The 22,688-nt window shown below is 40.2% G+C and overlaps 1 protein-coding gene across 2 annotated transcripts in view; it reads left to right on the top strand.

Annotated features, from left to right (window-relative positions):
• The first annotated feature begins 10,799 nt into the window (after positions 1-10,799).
• The window catches only part of U2SURP (U2 snRNP associated SURP domain containing), a 58,007-nt gene continuing 46,118 nt past the window's right edge, over positions 10,800-22,688 (top strand). For both annotated transcript variants that reach the window (XM_075546798.1, XM_075546796.1), the window contains exons 1-4: positions 10,800-10,905; positions 17,184-17,228; positions 18,973-19,104; positions 20,268-20,366. In XM_075546798.1, coding sequence (XP_075402913.1) covers positions 10,861-10,905; positions 17,184-17,228; positions 18,973-19,104; positions 20,268-20,366 — 321 coding nt within the window. In that variant the 5' untranslated portion in view covers positions 10,800-10,860. The remainder of the gene's footprint in view (positions 10,906-17,183; positions 17,229-18,972; positions 19,105-20,267; positions 20,367-22,688) is intronic.

Below are 22,688 nucleotides of genomic sequence, written 5' to 3'. Positions count from 1 at the left end.
TAGTGTAGCTTGCAAATTGAGGCAGAGAACAAGCTAAGGCAGCCACACACTGGTCCGATCAAAGAGCAAGAGATAAGAAAGGCAAGACTTGCTGAGCCATTTATCTCTCTGCCCTTCAATTAATCCCACGTGTTCATTGGCCAGGTTGGCACAATAAACCTACCTATCATGGAAGAGAATATTTTAAAATAATATATTGAATAAAGGTTTACTACCCAGAATGCACAAATAACGCATGTAGTTCAAAAACAAAAGGATGAACAACCCCACACCCCCAAATTGTTATAGGACTTGAATAGACCTTTTCTAAAGAAAGTATACAAATCTGTAACACGTGAAAAGATGGTCAATATCATTAGTCACTAAAAAAACTGCAAATGACATGTACTTCACATCCATTAAGATAATTATTTTTTAAAAAGGGAAAATAACAAATATTGTCATGAATGTGAAAGTAATTGGAACCCTCATACATTGCTGGTGGGAACATGGTTATGAAAAGTTGGCCTTATCACTCAAGCAACAACCCAGTCTAACACACTGAGATAGCATAAAAACTACCCAAATTTATTGGTATTGTTAATGTTAGCTATTATTAAGTTGGCGACCTTGTGCACAACATAATTAGCTCACTGTGGTGTACAGGGTTTTCATTGACTGGTTTTTTGAAAGTAGATTGCCAGGCTTTGGTCCCTAGTCCATCTTAGTCTGGTAGCTCTCTGAAATCTCTTTGGCATTATAGCAACACACAGACCTCCACTGACAGACAAGTGGTGGACACTTCACCACGTCACGGAATTGACAGGAATCAAAGCTAGGTTTTCCTCTGGGACAGCAAGAATTCTGCCACTGTATTACTACTGCCCCTAAATGGAACTTCAAGATCTGAAAGATTTCATTAGATTCACAATTATTATTGCAAAAGGACTAAACATAAATAGTAAGAAATCCGTGTAATTTATGGCAATTAGTTTGACTTTTTAGCAGTCACACCAAAACCATGGCATTTTTCTCTTTATGATGTGTTGGTTCTCTTGTCCCCACAGCTGTCATCCGTTTTTAAAGATTCCCCCAGCAACTGTGGTCAACACAGGTTAAAAAGAAGTGCTAGATGCAGCCCACAGAGGTGTTTGTTTTTTCTCTCTGCCTAATGTTTGTGTAGTGTGTGTGTTGGGGTCTTTGAAATTTGAACTAGCATGTCAACATTAAAGAGTTTTTATGTGGAACTCAGGATTTCTAGTATTTTGTGGAAAATGAAAAATTTTGCAAACACTGGGTTACACTCTAATGGGAGTGACCTTCTAGGTAGAAGACTGAAGGTTTACATGCCAAGCCTTTCATCACTCGCCATTACTAGGGACAAATGTACCACAACTGGCCTGCTTATAGACATTGGAATTTACTACTTACGAGGGGGCACACCCCCCACCCCAAAAAACAGATTTTCAAAGTTATGTATTTAATTTCATTTTTATCAAACCTTATCACCTTCAAAGTGCTCTCCATTACACTTAATACGTTTGTCAAATCTGTGATTCCATTCTTAGAAACATTTTTCAAACTCATCTGCTGTGGCTGACAGTAACTTCCTCGTGTGGCTTTCTTCTTCACCTCATCTATATGGTCAAATCACGGCCCTTTCATGTCCCTCTTCATTTGAGGAAACAAAAAGAAGTCACACGGAGTGAGGTCAGGTGAGTAAGGCGCATGGGGCAAGAGAAGCATGCTGGTTTTTTGCCAAAAAATGGCGCACTGAGATGGCTGCATGAGCAGGTGCATTGTCGTGGTGGCAAACCAGTCCCCCGTCTGCCACAAATTAGGCCTGTTTTTTTGCACAGTTATGTAATCTTTTTAAGACCTCTGAATAGAAAACTGGAGTCTTCACTGGTGGAACGAATTCCAAATGCACTGTCTCCCTCACATCAAAAAACAAATGAACAATGTCTTGATCTTTTATTTCACTTGAGGAGTTTTTGGGGGGTGAGGTGATGATGTCATCTTCCACTGATTTGATTGATGTTTTCTTTTGGGTCATAAGAATAGCACCATGCCTTGTCACCAGTGATGACCTTGGGAACAGTGTGGGTCACGTCAAAGCTGTTCTTTCAAAGCACATCATGTTTCCACTCACTCTTCGTCCTGGTCAGTCAGAACCCGAGGCACAAGTTACCCCCCTAATTCATACCACACCCTTCTCATTGCCAAATCTTCCATTAAAACTCGCTGAACCAAGCTCCAAAATAGCCCAGATAACTTCCCCATCTTTTCAATGGTCCATCTTCAGACTTTTTCTTGGGCCTTGGATTCTGTCTTCATGTCATTTCTCTAACTCTAGTTCTACTACTTGCCTCTTACTAAGATCCTTGGGATTTCATTGGGCCCACAGGACTATCCACAACAATCTCCTCATACCAAGATGCTTGACGTAATCACAAGTAAAAAGTTCATTTTGTCATGCCAGATAACACAGTCAGGTTTTAGGGAGTAGCCCATGGACATAGTGATAGTGAGATTTTATGTCAATTGGAAGGTTGTGGAGGTAGGAATGGACTCCAACCTTTCAATCAGGTCAAAGTCTGATGATGCCTCCTTGGGGATATGGCTTTTTATTAGAGGGATCCTGAAGACTTTTCTCTTTTTCGCTGCCAATTCCTGCTTGCTTGGATCTGCATCTGGCTCCCTCCAAGGGTGGACCATGTGTGCTGCCATCCCTGAGAATTGGTGATGTGCTAACTTATTTCTTGGGTCCCTATGATTCTACCCCACATGTCTGTGTCTGAGCAATAACTACCAGAGTCTGAGAGCTTCTGGATAGCATCAGACCTATGGACTTGACATAAAATGCTTTCTTGATATAAAGTTCTTTCTCGTACATATTGTTTCTCTGTAAAACTCAGCCTAACACAGAGATATAAATGGCTCAGCAAACCTTGCCTTTCTTATCTCTTGCTCTTTGATCGGACCAGTGTGCGGCTGCCTTAGCTTGTTCTCTGCCTCAATTTGCAAGCTACACTACCTTGGGACACCTAACCCGTGGACTGTGTTGCTGTGGTTTGAGGTTCCTTCAAGACCTGCTTTGCCATGCTACTGGAGTATACATCGCTTGAGATGTCGGACCCTGTGATCGGGATGGTTATTGGTGACCTGCCTTGCTGTTTGCTGTCTGTGGCCAGATAGCCTGAATTGCTCTAGAGAGGAATCAGCTGTCTGCTTCCTTGACTTGCACCCGGCAGCCCTCAAGATGTGAAGGACTGCCAGTGTATTAGCTGTCTCGTGGAAGTGAGTTGCACTGAGCCATTTGTACTGCTCTATAGATTACTTTTATTTGTTATATATATATACCTATAACTATATATAAAATCATTAGTGTCCTGGTTTTGTTTTTCTAGAAAATCCTGTCTAACATACTCTCCTATTCTATACATTTTTTGAGTAATACCTTTTTTCATTTGCGTAATGTCCCTTCATGCACAAAATTTTTATTTTGATCAAGTTCAATTGATGTATATTTTTTCTTTGGTAAATGCTTGTGGGGAAGAGGCCATACCCCGCAAGTAATCGCAGGTTTGATAGGCACAGTTGTATGGTTAAGATACATAAAGATTATAATAAAGTAAGAGAGCATGAGAGAAGAGATTGAAATAATGAAGTTAGACACATTTCATAGTAGCATGCTCACCTTAGCCCTGCTTGGTGGTCCACGTGGAGATGAGAGATGGAGGGGAGGAGAGTGGGGGGAGGGCAAGGAGGACAAGTGGAAAGGAACAGGGGAGCGAGGACTGGGGGAGAGAGGATGGGAAGAGCTGAGGAGAGAACCTTTATTGCTAATAAAGGCTTATATATCATCAGGGGCGTGCAAGCCCATTAGTTACCAGTAATTACGTCACAGGAAGGGTTATACAGCAACGAGAGGAGGGAAATCTAGGGAAATACACACAATAGGAAGGGGAGGGATTGAGGATACACGTGACAAGATGGACGGATCCTGGACTCAGGATCCCAGCTTAACTTTACAGTAGTCTGGCAACTGACTGCCTGCAGGGAGGATGTCTCTAAACATCTTACCATATGCTGGCAAATAGCCTGTATTGTTTGGGATATCTTTGGGGGAGACAAAGGTGGGGAAGAGTCTCTTTATAATCCCACAATTCACAAAGGTCAGACCCCTACAAATGCTTGTACTTTTGGTGATGTATCTAAGATCAATTAATGAATAGGAGGATCCTAAAGATTTATCCCCTTGTTTTCTTTTATGAGTTTTATAGTTTTTCACTGACCATTTTTATTAATTTGGTTCTATTGTGTTCCATAGGGTCACTACATGACAAAAGCAATTCAATGGCAGTGGGTTTTGTTTTTAGCCTTTTGCCAGTATTATGCCTTCAATGACTATAGCTTTTCAGTGTTTAAAAATTGAGAAATATACTTCTTTTTCAAGATACTTTTGCCTATTTGGTGGCCCTAGAAATTCCATATGAATTTACGGACCAGCTTTTTCATTTCTGCATAGACTGTTGGAAGTCTGGTGGGGATCGTGTTGAATCTGCATCTTGCTTTAAGCAATACTACCATCTGAACCATACAAAGCCTTCAATTCATAAACAGAGGGTGTATTTTCATTTATTTCGGTATCCTTTGGTTTCTTTAGCAATGCTCCATAGTTTTCAGGATACAAGCATATCCTTGGTTAAATTTATTCCTAGGAATCTTGTTCTGTTATATGATGTTGTAAATGGAATTCCTTTTCAGATTGTTCAGTGCTGAGGTAATAGGAACCCAGTGAAACTTTGTCTCTCATTCCTATTCCTCTTTCATCTTGCAGTTTGGCCTTTAGTAAATTCCCAAATGTCTGTTTCCCTTTTAGCAGATGCCTAAAAGATACCTCTGCACTTTCGATTCCTGATGTCAAAACTCAGTCGTATTCCTCCTCTGTTTATTATTGTTTCATTCATCTTTTTTACTTTTTGGGGGAAGAAATAGTTTAAACTTACACAAAACGTACAAGAATAAACATAACTCCACAATCCCTTTAGACAGATTCATCTGCTATTAGCATTTAGATATGAGCTCTTTGTCATTTGCTCTCTTATCTACCTACCCATTCATTTAGCTAAAGCAGTGGTTCTCAATCTGTGGGGTCTCAATCACAGGGGTCACCTTAGACCATCGGAAAGCACATAAATATTTCACAATACATAATTACATATTGTTTTGTGATTAATCACTATGCTCTCATTATGTTTAATTATGTTCATAACAATGAAAATATATCCTGCACATCTGATATTTACATTATGAGTCATAACAGCAGCAAAATTACAGTTATGAAGTAGCAACGAAAATAATTTTATGGTTGGGGGTCACCACAACATGAGGAACTGTATGAAAGGGTCATGGCATTAGGAAGCTTGAGAACCACTGACCTAAAGTATTTTCCTCCGAATCAGTTGAGAGCAAGTGAATTCATCACAGTGCTTTACCTATTTAGACTTCAATTATACTTCAAAAAATTAGCAGTCTTTCTTACAGAACCATGTTATAATTATCAACCACCCAGATGATTTTTGAATATTGATCTTGTACCTTGCAATTTTGCTAAATTAGTTTATTAACTCTTGTGGAGCCTTTTGAAGTATTTTTTAATAGATCATTTTATTGGGGGCTTATACAACTCTTATCCATCCATTGCGTCAAGTACATTTGTTGCCATCATCATTCACAAAACATTTTCTTTCTACTTGAGCTCTTGGTATCAGCTTCTCATTTTTTCCCCTCCCTTCCCCACCTTCCCTGCCCCCCTCAACGTTGATAATTTATAAATCATTTTTTCCATTTCTTACAGTGTTTGATGTCTCCCTGTTTGCAGCTCTGAATCTGTCCCAGTGTACATGCTCTGGTCTAGCTGGATTTGTAAGACAGAATTGGGATCATGATAGTGGGGGTGGGGTAGGGTGGTGAGGGAAAGCTTTGAAGAACTAGAGGAAAGTTGTATGTTTCATCAGTGCTATACTGCACCCTGACTGGCTTGTCTTCTCCCCGTGACCATTCTGTAAGAGGATGTTCATGTTCAGTTGCCTACAGATGGGATTTGGGTCTCCACTCTGCACTCCCTCTCACTCACAATGTTATAATCTTTTGTTCTGATGATGCCTGATCCTATTGACATCTCATGATCATAGAGGCTGGTGTGCTTCTTCCATGTGGCTTTGTTGCTTCTCAGCTAGATGGCTGCTTGTTTATCTTCAAGCCTTTACACCCCAGATGCTATATCTTTTGATAGCTGGGCACCATCATCTTTCTTAATCACATTTGCTTATGTACCCGCTTTGTCTTCAGCAATTGTGTCGGGAAGGTGAGCATCATGGAATGCCAGTTTAAAAGAAGAAAGTGTTCTTGCATTGAGGGAGTACTTGAGTGGAGGCCCAATGTTCATTTGCTACCTTACTACTAAACCTATGCATATGTGTACATAGATCTATTTCCCCATCCTCATATAAAAATATTTATATATGTACATGCCTTTATTCAGACATCTATAAATGCCCTTTGCCTCCTAGCTCTTTCCTCTATCTCCTTTTACTTTCCTCTTGTCCCTCTATCATGCTGTCTTCATTTGGGTTTCAGTAATTCCTCTCGGTTACATTGCCCTTGATCAAGCCCTACCAGAACTCCTACACCCTCCTCCCGATTTTGGATCACTTGTTGTTCCCTTGTCCCTGGGTTTGTTAACACCAACTTCCTTTTCCCTGCCTGCCCCTGTCCCATGTCCCCAGGAACCGTCAGTCCTGTTGTTTACTCCTCCAGATTTTTTATCCCACCTATTTTATCTAAATAGACCTGCAGAGATAATAATATGTACAAAAAACAAGACAGAGCAAAACAAAGCAACAAAACAACAAAAATATTTAAAGCTTATAAATAGTTCAAGGTCTGTTTGTTGACCTTTAGGAGTGTTTTCTGGTCAAGTCTGATGGAGTGCCATGCCCTGACTCCAAAGTCTATTTTTGGTTTTCCCTGGGGACTTCGTTGTTCTGCTCCTCTTGCTGTTCTGTTGCACACCTGCAGTGTTTCACCTCAGTGTGATTGGATCAAATTGGGTGCAATTCCTGCACTGTGTCTCCAGTGTTGTCCCCGTAGGGCTATGGGTTAGTGAGGGATGTTATGTCTCATAGTGGGGCTGACCATATGGTCCTCCCTGTGCATTTGCTGCTCTGAGCAGGAATACTGTTCTCAGGGCTTGGGTGGGCCAGGATGTGTTCCACTCTCTTCCTCCCCCTTCATTTGCTCCCATGTGCTTTGATCAGACATAACCCTCTCCCTGAGCTGTAGTTTCAGTGCTGTCCTCTGAAGTGAATTGTTCTGCAGGGAGCAGGGCTGTCCCCGTTGTTGGGATTGGGGCTGGCCCCTCAGACTGCTCTCTCTCTATATTTTTTAATATGTAAAAAAACCAGAACTTTCTGCCATGGAATCAAAGTGACTCTATATAAGGTTTCCGAGGCTGTCCATCTTTTTTTTTTTTGGCTGTCCATATTTAAGGGAGCCGATAGCTCCACTTTTCTCCCTTGGAGCAGTTACCTTGCAGTTAGCTCTCTTTATACACAGTGTCACCTAGACTCTTCATTTTTGTAGATACACTATGTGAATATAGCTTTATCTTTTCTAATTGGGATGCCTTATATTTCTTTTTCTTGCCTAATTGCTTTGCCTAGAACTTCCACTACAACATTGAATAGCAGTGGTGAGAGCAGGTTATCCCTATCTTGTTGCCTATCTTGGGGGAAAGCTTCCATTCATTTACCACTGAGTATTATGTTAGCTGAGTTTTTATTAAGCTTTAAATATAAATAAGTGCATTATTATGTCTCTGTAAGCCCTGTAACACTGCAGTTTTGTCTACAAAAGGAGGCTCAAAATTTTTTTTGAGTGAATGAATGAGGAATCACTGGCCCTACTATTTTAAGACAGTTTTCTTGACTTAATCAGTCTTATGCTGTCCTCAGAGCAAACTTTTGAAATAAAAATCAGACCTTATCACAGTCCTATATAGCTTTATTGAGGGCCATACTTTGTCCTCACTATAGAATTCTAATTCCCAATATAGGACTATTGTGTGGACTTGTTCCTATCCACCTCTCTGGCCAGACCTTTTTTTTTTTTTAAAGTTTTATTGGGACATAACTCACATATCCTACAATTCAATAGTTTAATCATATCAAGAAGGGTTGTATAATTATTACCATAATCAATTTTGGAACATTTCCTTTTTTTTTTTTTTTGGTATTCCTTGTTATCACCTCATTTCCCCGCCAACTTCCCTTGCCACCCCCCCTAGAAACTATTAATGCAGTTACTATCAATATAGATTTACCCATCCTGGATTTAATATACTGAAAAACAAAAAACAAAGAATCAAAAAGCTAACAACAATTGTTTGCAATGACAGACACCTAATCTCTCATCCCCTCTACGGGGGATGAACAACAAACGTGGGTGAAGGAAGACAGTGGTTGGTGTAAGATAGGAAAACAATTTAAAGGAACTGATACCAAGGGATCAAATAGAAAGTAAATATTTAGAAAATGATGATGGTAACATATATACAAAAAGGCTTGGTACAATTGCTATGTGGAATGTTTTAAGAGCTGTTAAAAGCCCCCATTAAATGATTAAAAAAAACAAAACAAAACTAACAATAACAAAATAGAGAAAAATTCTAGTTGAAAAGTAACAGAAAATACTAAAAACCAGAACCGCTTCAAAATGGGTCAAAAGGGAGATCAAATGATAAGGTGTTACATTTTTACCTAATGCATCTGTGATAATCCACTTTCCAGTGCATTCTGAATGATAGCAAGTTTAGTCACAGTCTTGGTCTATCTATGTTCTGAGGGGATTCCCTTTAATTTTTCTCCTTTTTAACTGATGTAACTTTTAAATGTGTCAAAAGCCGGATGGAATCAGATGTTACATTTTAACTCAAATATATCTACTATAATTGTCTCTAGGACATTCCCTGGCTGTTAACACAGCTATTCACCTGCCTGGACTATGGTCAGAGGGAATTCACTGAAGGCTTACTCTATGTGCAGATCCTGCAAATGGATCTTGGCGTTCCACTGTCATCTCTAGCCTTCTGCCAGCCAGATGTTCAGGATTTAAGCTCTGAAACCATTCCCTGCTTCAGATTTGGATTATATTACTTATAGTCCTTGGATCACACAGGCTGGTCTGCTTCTTCCATGTGGACCTAGTTGACATTTCCCTTAGATGGCTGAAGACACTTCTTTCTGATTGCCAGGCACCATGTGGTTTCTTCAGCACATTTTGCTGTATCACTTGCATCTTCAGGGAGGTCTTCATGAAGACAATTATCAAGTAGGGCCAAGTTATAACAACTCATTGTTCTTAGATTTGGACTAGAATTAAGTCAAAGCCCCAAATCCATTCATAGATCTGTAGTTTATATGTCTCTGGTTCACCTTAGAGATATCATTAATATTTTTATCAATCATCTCCCTGGGGCATAAGGCCATTTTATTAATAGTGTCATTATTTCAGTCAATGGTAAATAATTTAAACAGTTGAGAAAAGGCGATTGTACAAGAGTATGCTGGCTACGAACCACAGTACATGAATTATTGACTTGGACAGATTAAATTCTTAAGTGACTAGAGTCTATTTATACCACACTGAAGGTTCAGCCAGGCCTTTTTGCTCCAGTAAAACTCAACTGCTTGTGGTCCCCTGCAAAATGGGCTGTACTGATTCACTTTCTTTGAACTGCCAGAAGATTTTTATTTCAAATGCTTTTCCTGCTTTGGCCGTCCTTCGAGTTTTCCCTGCGTTCTGAAATTCCAGCATTTAAGAAGGTAAACAATGTTCTACGGTGTCCTATAGGGTCTGAGTTGGAATTGGGAGGGCTTAAGCAAACTGTTATAGATTCAATTCTGACTCAAGAGACCTTAAAAGGCAAGGTAGGCTTCCACTTGAGAGCGTAACTCGCGAAGGGAGTAGAAAAGCCTGGCTTTCTCCCACGATGCAGCTGGTGGCGTTGAACTACTTACCTCGCTGTTAGGCATCCAGCGAGTAACCACACCACCAGGGCTCCTGTGGGAGGGCTCAAGCACCTACAAATGCATGGCGCTCTCCACCTATGCGAATAAAATCTTAACGAACAGCAAAATATAATTTCAAACGACAGAAAATGTACAGGTGTGCTAGGTTTGGAATACTCTTTCGTTATTTCGCACCGTGTCCATTTTGCAGACGCCTTGCAGTCTGTGTATGGGGGAAGAGCACCGTTGCATTCCAAAACTGGGTCTAGTGCCCCGCTTCTGGGGTTCCCAGGTCCAACTCCATCTCAGCACGGGCGACTTCCCAGTAACGTGAACAGATTCCAAGTGTGCCTGTCCCTAAGCCCCCAGGAGGCGCGAACCGGGTCTTTGTTCACCGGGCGCCAGACTCGCAGTTGGCCGCAGTTCCAGTTTTCTGAGTTGAAGCGAGCGCTCCGCGCGTTGAGCAGTTTCTCCTTGGAAAAGAGCAGCCCCCTGCTCCCGAGCCGGCCTGGAAAGCAGCGTGAGCTCTCAGCCGGGCCCGAAGCACCAGGACATTCTCTACTTAGAGCGACAACGCAACCCCCCGCACGGTCACGGAAGCCTCCAGAACACGGACGGAGGAGCGCGGGCTGCGCTGGGGGAGCACTGGCGCCAGCAGTCACGCGGCGTGGCCCGCCTGCCCGCCCGGACTCCGTGTCTCGTCAATCGACTGCTCAACCTCGCCGGGGCCTCTGGCGGGCTCCGCGGGGATCTGCTCGTTCGGCGCTCGACTCTCGCCGCCGCGGAAGGAGGGGCTAAGCTCAAGATGGCGGACAAAACGCCAGGCGGTTCTCAGAAGGCCAGTTCAAAGGTAATTTCTTTGAAGATCTCGGAAGTCAGTGGGTCTTTGGCCGTCATGTGCGGGCCTACAGACCCGTCTGGTCACTGGGGAGGCGAACGGGTTGGGGGCGTGCGTTCGGGTCCCCGTGGGAGGCCGGGACGCCGCTGCACCGTGGTGCGCAGGTTGAGAGGCCTGCTGTCTTCCTTTAGTCTCAGCCTGCGTTCGGCTCGAGGCTGGCGGGCCCCGAGGTGGGGGCGTGAGGAGTGCGGCCCGCGCTTGGCACTGGGGCCAAATCAGGACTCCGAGTGTGGTCCGAAAGCCGTGAAAACGCCTTGGGTGCCTCAGCCTTTGGATTCCGGGGCGTCCGGGACCGTGCACGGCAGAGGCGGGAACCGCTTCCTGGAGCTTGTGCCCGCGCTTCGCTTCCTTCGGCGTTCGAGCTCACCTGCTTTGGGCCTGCCTCGGTTATCCGCCTGCCTTCCAGGGAATAAATAACCGCCGGGACCGCCAGTTGCGGACGGAGGGCTGATACTGGAGGGACGCGGGTGGGAGGGAGGTGCAGGCGTGGGAGCGCCTGCCTTTGCAGTGCTGCGCCGCCAAGGTTCACGCTCCACTCCACACGTGGTCTTTACCTCATTGTAGAGGAAGTAAGGCAAGGGGCGAGTCCGAGTCCGCCCGGGGGCTGTGGGCCTGGCCGGCTTTTTAAATTCCACCGCTGCGTGAGTGTTCCCCTGAAAGGAGGACTTCCGTACACTTGGAAGTCACCTCTGGCCAGCGAATTGCTTTTGGTTTTTATGGGAACATATGCATGTCTTGTGAAAGCTACGAGCTGCAGGGTAGTTTATCGTTCGTGATCGTGTTGCCATATCGACAGATGTGTGTGTGTGTGTGTATGTATACACACACATACACTTTTGCTTAGGTATTTACTGCTACGGAGTAGTTAAGCATAGCATTTTGATGCTTATTCAAGAATCTATATATACTCTTAAAAGTTCTGGGGAGTTTTATATATAAAAGAGACTCGAGTATAAAATTATAGATCGATTAACAAGTTTATGGTAGGATGGCGCAAGCTTTGCCTCACGTTTACAATTGAGAGAAAACCGTTTTATACTTGCTTTCGCAGTTTCTAATACATCTGAATCTTTATGCCATTTGTTGAGTGATATTCAGAATTGGTTCATAATTACTACGGGCAGCCTTTTGGGATGCTAATCACAAAGTCAGTAGTTCAAAACCACCAGCCGCTTTGTGAGTGAACCCACAGGGCAGTTCTTCCCTGCCCTATAGGGCTCCTATGAGTGGGAATTAACTCAATGGAGGTGAGTTTGGTTTTTACCAGTCAGCCTTTCTATATGTAAAAACTATAGTAAAAGGGCAATTTTGGTGGCATTTCATAAATGCTTAAACCTAGTGTCTGTTTTCTTCCCTTCACACCACATTTCTCTTTCCATGTGAGGGAGAGAAATATGTGGGTACCTCACTCTTTTGATTGTCCCCTGAACAGGCCCATTTGCTTTTCAGATGCTTTTAGTAGAGCTAGCTACATCCATACTAATCTTTCATGTCTAAGTTTTACAATTTTGTTGAAGTAATTAGTATGTTACTTGAGGCTTTATATTAAAAACATTTCAGTGTATGAGTTTAGGCCTCATTTTGTGGCTTTTCCTTATTAGTTGTTGAACATTACAGTACTGTTTTCAGTTCATTGCTTTAAGATTATCATGTTCATTAAAATGTGTAAAAGGACATTTATCTCAGGACCCAAATGATGACACGATCTTCCCCCCATTAATACAGTAGTAGTGGTTGTGCTGGTGGTGTAATGGTTATGAGTTGGGCTGCTATTGCGTTGGCAGCTTGAAACAGCCAATGGCTTTATGGGAGAAAGACTGGGCTTTCTGCTCCTGTCAGTAGTTACAGTCTTGAAAACCCACAGGGGTCGCCATGAATCAGCACTGGTTCGATCGATGGCAGTGAGTTTTGATTGGTGGTGTGTGTGCTGCTGAGTTGATTCTGACTCACAGTGATTCTCTAGGCAGAATTTACTGTCATCTAGTTCATGCCGAATCCTGGTGACCTGTAGGGCGGGATAGAACTGCCTGTGGGTTTCTGAGGCTGTGACTCTTTATGAAAGCAGAAAGCCTCTTTCACCTTGGAGAGGTTTTAAACTGCTGGCTTCAATTTAGGGTTCCTGTAGATAATGTAGAACTGCCATAGACTGCTAAATCTTCAGCAGAGATGCTGGAGTATTTGAACTGCTGACTTCAGTTTGTAGCTAGGCTCCCATTGCACTGTCTGGACCCCTTCATTAATATGGAGATATGACACATTGAAAAGATTACAGATTTAGATAATGGACAGTCAAATTCAAATTTTGACTTGGTACCTAGATAGATTTGTAATTTTGCTTAAACTCTTGAGCCTCAGTCTTCTATTTTGTAATATGGTATATAGAAATTACCTTTTTTTTAAAAAGCAGAGTTGGTAAAAGGAATGAACAAGCTAGTGTTTATAACATGTAAGAAATATTAGCTCTTTTGCCCCTCTATTTTGTCCTTAGAGGAAATAAATGTCTGGAAAAGTTTTAATACTGAGAAAAATACTCTTTTCAGCTATCATAATGACATTTAAACTGTTGCTTTATTTGGAACACAGTAACCCAGAATTTATTGGAGGACATTAAAGATCATTATGACTAATACTACAATACTAAACCCAAACCAAACTGCCATGAGTATTCCAACTCACAGCAACCCTATAGGACAGGGTAGAATGGCCCCTGTGGGTTTCAGAGGTGGTAATTCTTTACAGGTATAGCCACCCCCCCACCCCCTCAGGGTGCCTGCTGAGTCTGAACTGCTGACCTGAGGGTTAGGTTAGCAGCACAATGTGTATCCTCACTGTGCCACTAGGATTCCAGTTTGATCTCTGTTCTTTGATGTGGGAAGAGTAGAGGAGTGGATTGATTAATTGTTCTACAATACAGACGAAGTGAACAGTTAGTTTGTTTTATGTTAATTCTACTTCAGCAGTTCTTATGTGTTATGTATATAGATATTAAGGAAGCCATTTAAAATGTAAAATGTAAATTTTTTTGCCACTGACAGTAGTCAAAATCACATACGGTAATATCTCTTAATCATAAAAAGAAATTAAATTAAATAACCTCTACATTTCCTTCTGACTGGATTTCAACAAAGAAATCAGTGGTCTATGAGTTAGGGAAACAAGTAACACTTGTTTTAATAGAGCAGAGAAGTGGCTTTAAGAGAATAGCGGAATTTGAGTTATTTGCCATTGAGTCCGTTTTGACTCGGGCCGTATAGGACAGGGTAGAACTAGCTCCCTGCAAGGTTTCTTCAGCTGGAATATTTCTGGGCACTGGTTGTTAGGTCTTTTCTCTCGCCAGAGCAAGACTGGAGTGTTGAACTGTCAGCCTTTCAGTCACAGCAGTATGAGACATAGTTATGAGATGAAGCAAAGTTCTGGAAAATGGATTTGTACATGATTTGGTTTAGCCAGTTCATAGGGTAAATCACACATGAGGAATAAAAGAAAACTCAACCTCACTGTCATCAAGCCAAAGCCAACTCAGCGACCCTATAGGGCAGGGTAGAACTGCCTTGTGAGTTTCTGAGACTGTAACGGTTTAATAACGAGTATAAAGCACTGTCTTCCCCCCTTGGAGCCTCTGGTGGTTTCGATCTGTCAACTGAGAAGTGCAGTCCAGCTTGGAACTACTGTGCCACCAGGGCTTCTGAGGAATAAAATGAGATTGGAAAGTTAAAGTGGTGCCAGTTGTGGAAGAAAACTGGAGCCAGGAAAGTCTTTTAAGAAAGGATATTTTGGGATTACCAGTTTGGAAGGATTTGGAAACGAGAACTGGTTTGGAGATTATTGTAGTGGTACAGTTAGATATTGAAGATTGCTTAAAAATTTCATCTGCGGGCTTCTCTTGAGAATGCTTTTCCTAACATTTGCTGACCCATTAAGTTTTCTTCTTAGGGCAAGCCACCTTGTGTTGCTTGTTTCCCTTTGATTAGCCCCTAATGTGTAGCGGGTTACACATTGGGCTGTTAGCAGCTCAAAACCACGAACTGCTACATGGGTGAAAAAATTGGCGTTTTACTCCTGTAAAGAGTTAGATTCTTGGAAACCCAGAGGGGCAGTTCTATCCAGAGGGGCAGTTGTTGTGTAGGGGTGTTACGAGTTGACTCAAAGACAGTGAGAAGGACCAGAGGTGTCTTTATTTTGTATCTCCATTGTCAGGTACAGTACCAACCAATAAGAGTTGCTTAATAAATGCTTGAATAAAGAATTACTAGTTTATGTGTATATGACAGTGGTTTCAATCTTTCTAATGTGACCCTTTAATACAGTTCCCCCAACCATATATTTTTTTTTGTTGCTACTTCATAACTGTAATTTTGCTACTGTTATGAATCGGGCGACCTCTGTGAAGGGTTGTTTGACCCTCCCCCCCAAAGGGGTCGTGGCCCACAGATTGAGAACCACTGGTATAAGGGGTAAAGGCCACTGAGGAAGAGCTACCAGAGGAGGTGGAAGGGATCTGGCTACAGTTGCTAATGGGAATAAAGGTATAGATGGCAAGCATCCAGAATGATCTTGGCCGCTGCTGGCTGCACATGTTGACCAGTGACTATTCTAAGAACAGTCTTAAGTGCTGCTACTGGATGTTGCTCTTCACAATCCTGAGGCAGGATGTGTTTAGTGTACAGATGAAGAAGCTAGGCCCAAGGTTATAAAGATAGTAAATGCTAAAATCTACTTTCATACCCAAGAAATCTGACCCCACAACCAGTTCTCTTATAATTGTATTACTTTTAGATGGAGGGATTGAGAGTTGCAACCCAATGCCAGAAATCAGAAGGTTAAAATGAAGAGCTAATTTGAGAGGGATTTGGGTCAAGATGTCCAGGAGGAAGTTTAAGATATGCAGAGTGTGACTTCACAATGCAGATCAAGAATTGGGAGTCATCTCAATATAATAAAAATTCTCTTGAGTTCTAAATACTAAGTTCTAAGTGGATGAATTTCAAAATGTTGTTTCACAGAGTTAAACTGAAATATTGTAAAGAATTTCTCCTATACCATTTTAGCTTTCAAAAATGGTTAGCTAGTGGATGATGGGGACGTGTTAATACAGATGGGAAACAGATGGACAGAAAGAACGAGGTAGGGGTTAGTGAAGCTCAGAGGAGGCACAGTGAGTGACTCACGAAAATCTGACAAGTAATACTAAGCCTTATGCTGAGACATAGCAAGGCAATACAGTACAGACCATATGAAATCTTCCTATAATATAGGAATAGTCAACATTTTCTTGAAAATTAATGTTTTAGGCATTTTGTTTAGAATTTAGAACTAGGAGCTAGAGTCAGGTGAGATCTTTGTGATTCCAAGGTTTTTTATTGTGCTTTTCACACAAATATAAATGAACACAAGTGAACTCTCACTACGTAGTATCTTCAAGTTAAAAATTAAAAAGCTGAATGCTAACGTTTAATCCTAGACCTCTAAATAAAAATCTCATAGAGAACTATGTATGTTTTACTTAGTAGCATTGCAGCTTGACTTTTTTTCTTAGATGGATAGTGAAGAAACAAATTACTGTTAGGTCATACATAATTTGAAATGAAGACCAAAAAGGAAAAAAATAAGATCAAATTGTAATACTTGACATTCCTTCAAAGTACCTTTATTTGGATACTGTCCTTGTGGCATATTGGCACAGAAATGATCCCGAAAACAAGTTATACCTGGTAGTCTGTTGGGGAATTTGACAGTAGGATTAACTTTTTCTTGAACTATTTCTGAGGAATTCGTTTCTTCAGAACTATTAGGTAGCAAGGATTTATGTGTGGGTTTTCTTACGCTAGAATTGGCTTGTTGGTTGGTTGGAGAAAGGAAAAGCACTCCCCCCACCCCCTTCAGTGTTATGAGAGCTTGCTCCTGGCAGTGTCTTGTGTATCTTATGACTTGACAAAAGTTTTTTTGCAAAAATTCTATTTTGAAACCAGTAGTAAGGTTTCTAGTCTCTAACCTGGAAAGATAAATGTGTCTTAGTTACAATCCACTAGTGTAGATCATGTTTGGAATATATGCATTTGGAATTTTAAAGAATTGACTTGAACTTCTATTTGATCAGATTGTTTTGTTTAATTTTATTAACTGGGAAGAAATTCTTACAAGATTGGAAAGACTAATGTGAGGACTTTATTTTGTTAGTATAGACATTTTCTGATCATTTAAATACTGACTTTCTTTTTTTAATATTGCAGACAAGGTCATCAGATGTTCACTCATCTGGATCTTCAGATGCACATGTGAGTATAAAATGGAATCTGTCTTTGTCTTTGAAATTTAATTTCTCTTTTTGTATATTCCCTACACCTATGATTTTGCTTGATAACTTAATGTGATTATAGGCCTTTTTTCTTTCACTATTTTGCTAGGCACTCTCTTTTTTAATGTTTTTCTTGCAGGTCCCCTGTGACTGTTAAAAACCTAGTATCTATATTTCCATATTTTTATTATGCTTACATAATTTTGTACGAGGGCAAGTCAAGAAGTATTGCCCCTGTTATAATTCATGTATGGACAGTTGTGTTTTTTTCCCTGAATAAAACATATTTAAACATGTCTGTAATCAGTGGGTGCCCAACGACAAGTTCTCACAGTAATATCCTTGCCTTGGTTTTGTTACAGTGCCGTCAAAAAAAGGGATACTTTCTGTGCCACCAAAAATTAGTTTGCAGTCAATGCTAATAATAGTTTTAACAAAATTCAAAGGGACATCTTCCTAAATAACTGAAACTTGGAACAAGTGTATAGGAATGCTGCCCCGCTGAAAACATCAGTTTTTAGATGGATTAAGTGCTTTACGGTAGGTCAGGAAGACACAAAGTGAGCCATGAGTCCAGAGATTGGTGGAAGAAGACCACCTATCATCATTGATGCACTAGCTACCAATGTTGGGCTCTTCACATGGTTCAGCGATTTCAGTTCTCAGTGAGCACTTTGGCCTCAGCAAGCATTTGACTTAATGGGTACCCAAAACTTTGTGCGAAGATGAGCTAGCTTGAAGAGCTGAGTTTTTAAATTAAACTTTTAAGAAAAATCAAAGCTATAAAAGAGTTTATGGACTGAATCATAACTGCTGATTCATAGTGACCCCCCGTTGGTTTCCCCGACTGTGACTTCATGGGAATAGAAAGCTCAGTCTTTCTCCTGAGAAGCTGCTGGTTTCAAACTGCCAACCATGCCATATTGTGTACCATATTGTAGCATAACCATTACACTGCCGGGGTACTTCACTATTAGGCACAGAGAAAACACACTCGCTTGAATGTTCTTGATGAAGCGATAAAAATTTTATTAACAGTATTATTTCCGTGTTGACCTTGTGTTTGGGTCTCTTAAATTTTTGTGGTGAAATTACGTTAATGCATAACTCAATGCCACCAAGCCAATTCTGACTCGTCGCTACTATAGAACAAAGTAGAATGGCCCCTGTGAATTTCGGAATCCGTAACTATGGGAGTAGAAAGCCTCATTCTCCTGTGAAGCTGCTGGTCACTTCAAGCTGCTGATCTTGTAGTTAGCAGCCCAACTTGTAACCACTACGCCACCAGGGCTCCACATTCAGTAAAGTATGATGTTTGTGCTTAGGGGACAATATCTGTGTGATTGTTTGAATTGAAAAATGAACTGGCTGATTTTTTTCTCCTCCCATGAAGTACTATGTTAACTTGAGAGAAAGGCTGACCCACAAACTGGCTAGTCTCAGACTTAAGTATGTGGTAGACATTTTTCTTGAAAATGTAGAAATGTATTTGTTAAATTTCAAGGAAAATTATTTGTTGTTAGCAGTAAACTTAGAACTTTCAAATACAAATCAGAATTATTGAAAACTACCTCTGTATGTGACCTTTCTGATGAGATCAGAGCTTATACTAAGCAATGTGAATTTTGGTAGGGTATAATGTCATCATTTGGACATTTGAGTTACTTTTAGCTTTCAGTACTATATATTGACCTTTCTAAGAATAAATTATATTTTTTCTGAAGATGGATTCATCGGGACCCTCAGATAGTGATGTGCCATCTCGGACACGACCAAAGAGCCCACGAAAACATAATTATAGGAGTGAAAGTAACCGTGAAAATCTTTGTGATTCTCCCCATCAGAACCTCTCAAGAGTAAGTTTTGATAAAGAGTATAATATAGCGTTAATGATAAAACATGTAAAGTGTTTTAGCATGTATGTGAAATATATTTCATTTAAAATTTTTACTTAAAAAAACAAGAGGTTTTGGATGTGAATGATTGATGATCAGTTACATATTTGTAACTGGAAATACATAGATGATTAAAACATAGTGAGTAGTCACAGAGAGCCTCTGTAGAAAGGCCATTTAATTACAAAGGGATTGACAAAGCTTAAATTTGTAATTTACCGTGTAGGGGGAAAATCAGTTTTCAATTTCAATTGTAAGATTTCAATTACACATTTATATTTTAGGTTAGGTTATATTTAGCAAACATTTCTCTTTAAAGTTTCTAGACAGGAATCATAACGGTATAAGTGGAGAGCAAATGCTTTGAAAATGATGAGGGCAGTGAATGTACAAGAAGAGTGCTTTACACAATTGATGTATGCATGGATTGGGATAAGAGTTGTATGAGCCCCTAGAAAACGTTTAAAGAAAAGAATCATAATGACACTTACGTGACTGACTGAATAACAAACTGAACACCTGTAGGTCTGTAGATAATTTTCTCAGGCGATATTCTACAGGAAAATTACTTCTAGGTTAAATGGAAGAATTCATGAAACTACTATTTTCTTATATTCATAATTAATCTGTATAGGCCCAGGTAGACTGAAACCTAAAATACAATGGATGATACATTCTTAATGAAGAAAATTAAGTTCATATGCTCATAATCATAGGTATTATTTATAGTGAATGAATTAATTTACTGAATTCTAAATGTAAATATGCCATTTATGGTACCTGGAATGGTGGATTCCTGTTTTGGGACGCTGAAAATGTCTATCTATCTGAGGTTCTCTTTTCTTGCACTGTATTTTTTTACTCAGAACCACCTGTACTAAACTCTTACAGCCAACAAATGGGTTGTATGAGTTGTACGATTTGGTATCTTCCTCTCTGTTTGATTTTATGTTAAAAAACAAATAGACACTCCTTAATGAGTAATTTTATCAAAACTTACCCGTGGGTACTACTGATAAATTTAAAACAAGCCACCTATTCTTAAGACTTTGTAATCATGTGAAGTGTTTAAGTTATAGTTAGCATTGTATATGTAAATGTATGCTTTTTCTTTCTTTGTATAGCCTCTTCTAGAAAACAAACTGAAAGCGTTCAGTATTGGGAAAATGAGTACAGCCAAGCGAACATTAAGTAAGAAAGAACAAGAAGAATTAAAGAAAAAGGTAATGTCTAAAATGTCTTTTGAATTATGCGTAAGGAAAGGAGTGTGTCTAAGGAAGCAGTCAGTGTTTAGCGTAGAGAAAGGTTTCCCAACGTTTCCTGACCTCCAGAGCATCTTCATCTTCCATTGCCAAGTCAGATTGGTAATAGGAGTATCTTCGAGGATTCATCTTGTTTCTTCTCCTCCCCTCTGTGTAGCAGGTTCTGCCCCCAACCTGTTCTGCCCTTTTTGCAAATAAGAGCACATAACGTATCCCTGTCCCCTTTCTTAGGTTAGCAAAAGCATGCTATTAAAAGGACACTTCTTGGCCTTGCCTTTTTTTTTTAACCTAAAGTTATATTCAGAGTATTATGTAGCAGAAGATAGAAAATTTCCTCATTTTATTTTTAAATAGCTGTATGGACAGGTATATAATCGTTACAGTTTTCAACTGAAATGCTATTGAGAAATTTGTGCCTGGTTTTCTGCCATTGTAAATCGTGCAAAGAATAGTGTTATGTATAGTTTTTCTGTTTTGTGATTTTTTTTCTACTGTGTCTTTGGAAAATGTTTCCATAAGTGACATTACTATTGGAAAATACATAAGGTGGATTTGCTAGACACTCAGCTTGCTCTTGTGATGGGCAGAATAACTTGAATTTCTAACTAGCAATATATAATTGATTGTTTTCCTTACATGTCCCAATTTGCTGAACGAAAAGATTTTTGGGGTAGTTTTTCTTCTGCATTTTCCATTTAAGCAAGATTGAGCAGACTTTGTTTCTGTGAACTGTCTGCCTTTTTTTCCTTGTAAGTTAGTCTATATTAAGTGTATTTACACCTTGTCTACAAAGTGGTACACAAATTTCTCCAGTTTGCCAATTGTGTTTAGTTGTTTTTTCCATGAGAAAATGATTTATTCTTAGGTAATAAAATGTGACAGCTTTCCTTATAAAAGTTTCTGGTTTTCCAGTTCATTTCTTTTCTCTATTCCTAAACTTTAAAGGAATTTTTCCATGTTTTCTGCTAGTATTTGTGATTTCACTTTTCAAAAAAATTACATTTCATGTATTTGCCATGTACCCTGATAGACGTCACGTGGAGGAGTACATTGATGCATTCCTTCTTTCCCTCTAATGGCTATCCTCTGCCCAACATTTTTGAAAACCTTTGTATTGGCTGTACGGGCTGTCGCAGTTAGTCAGGAACCCTGTTGGTGGGGTGGCTAAGCACTGGGCTGCTGGCTCACAGGAGCTCTGGAGGAGAAAGACCTGGGCCGCTCCTGTGCAGATGACGCCTGGAAAACCTGTGGGGCACTTCTGCTGCACGGGGGGCTCATTTTGGGCAGCACACACCACCATTATATTTGTATGTGGATTACCTGTTTTGTGCTGTTGACCTTTCTATTCATACATGTTTTGAGGATGCTTAGAATATTCATAATTGAAAATGATAATGCTCTGAGCTTTTTAAAAAAATTTTTTTATGTCTTTTGCTCTGAGCTTTTTCAAACAATAAATACCATCTACCTAGAGCAGAAATTTAGAGACTGGAGTAGTAATGTAGTACTCTTATCTCGGAGAGTTTGAAGCATACACCTTTCTTAACATGCCTTGGAAATTCTATAAGCATTAATAGAATAGCATATCTTATTGTCAGTACTCAGATAATTTAGCATTTGAATCATTAAGCAAATTTACATGTCCACATAAAACTAGTGGATCTTTTTCTCGTTGCACTAATTGCCAGCAAAGTAGTAAAACTTCTATTAGTTTGAAAGTTAATATTTAATATCAACTAAGAATTCTAGGAGCCTTAGCTGTACTGTGGGGTAAACATTGAACTGCCAACCACAAGGCTGGCAATTCAAGTCCACCAGCTGTTCCTTAGGAAAAAGATGAGGTTTCCTATTACTGTTAAAGATTTATAGCCTCAGAAACCCTGCATAGGACTGCGGTAAGTCAGAATTCACTTTGGGCAGTGGGCTTGGAATATGGCTCTATTAACGATCTCACTACTTATTTAGGGCTACTTTCCCCAGAGAGGGAAGATTGTATTATTCATTGATAAATTTAACCCTATGTTCAGGGAGAATTAAAAAAAATCATTTTATTGGGGGCTTGTACAATTCTTATCACTATCCATTGTGTCAAGCGCATATGTACATTTGTTGCCATCATCATTCTCAAAACATTTGCCTTCCACTTAGCCCTTAATATCAGCTGCTCATTTTCCTCCTCCCTCCCCACTCCCTCCTACCTCATGAACCCTTCATCATTCACAAATTGTCATTATCAGGGAGAATTTTTATATTATTTATTAACCATTAGTGTTTTGATGTACG

This window comes from Tenrec ecaudatus, chromosome 4, assembly GCF_050624435.1.
Source record: "Tenrec ecaudatus isolate mTenEca1 chromosome 4, mTenEca1.hap1, whole genome shotgun sequence".
Classification (NCBI taxonomy): Eukaryota; Metazoa; Chordata; class Mammalia; order Afrosoricida; family Tenrecidae; genus Tenrec; species Tenrec ecaudatus.
Note: the sequence above shows the minus strand (reverse complement) of the source record. Positions and strands in the feature narration are given on the sequence as shown.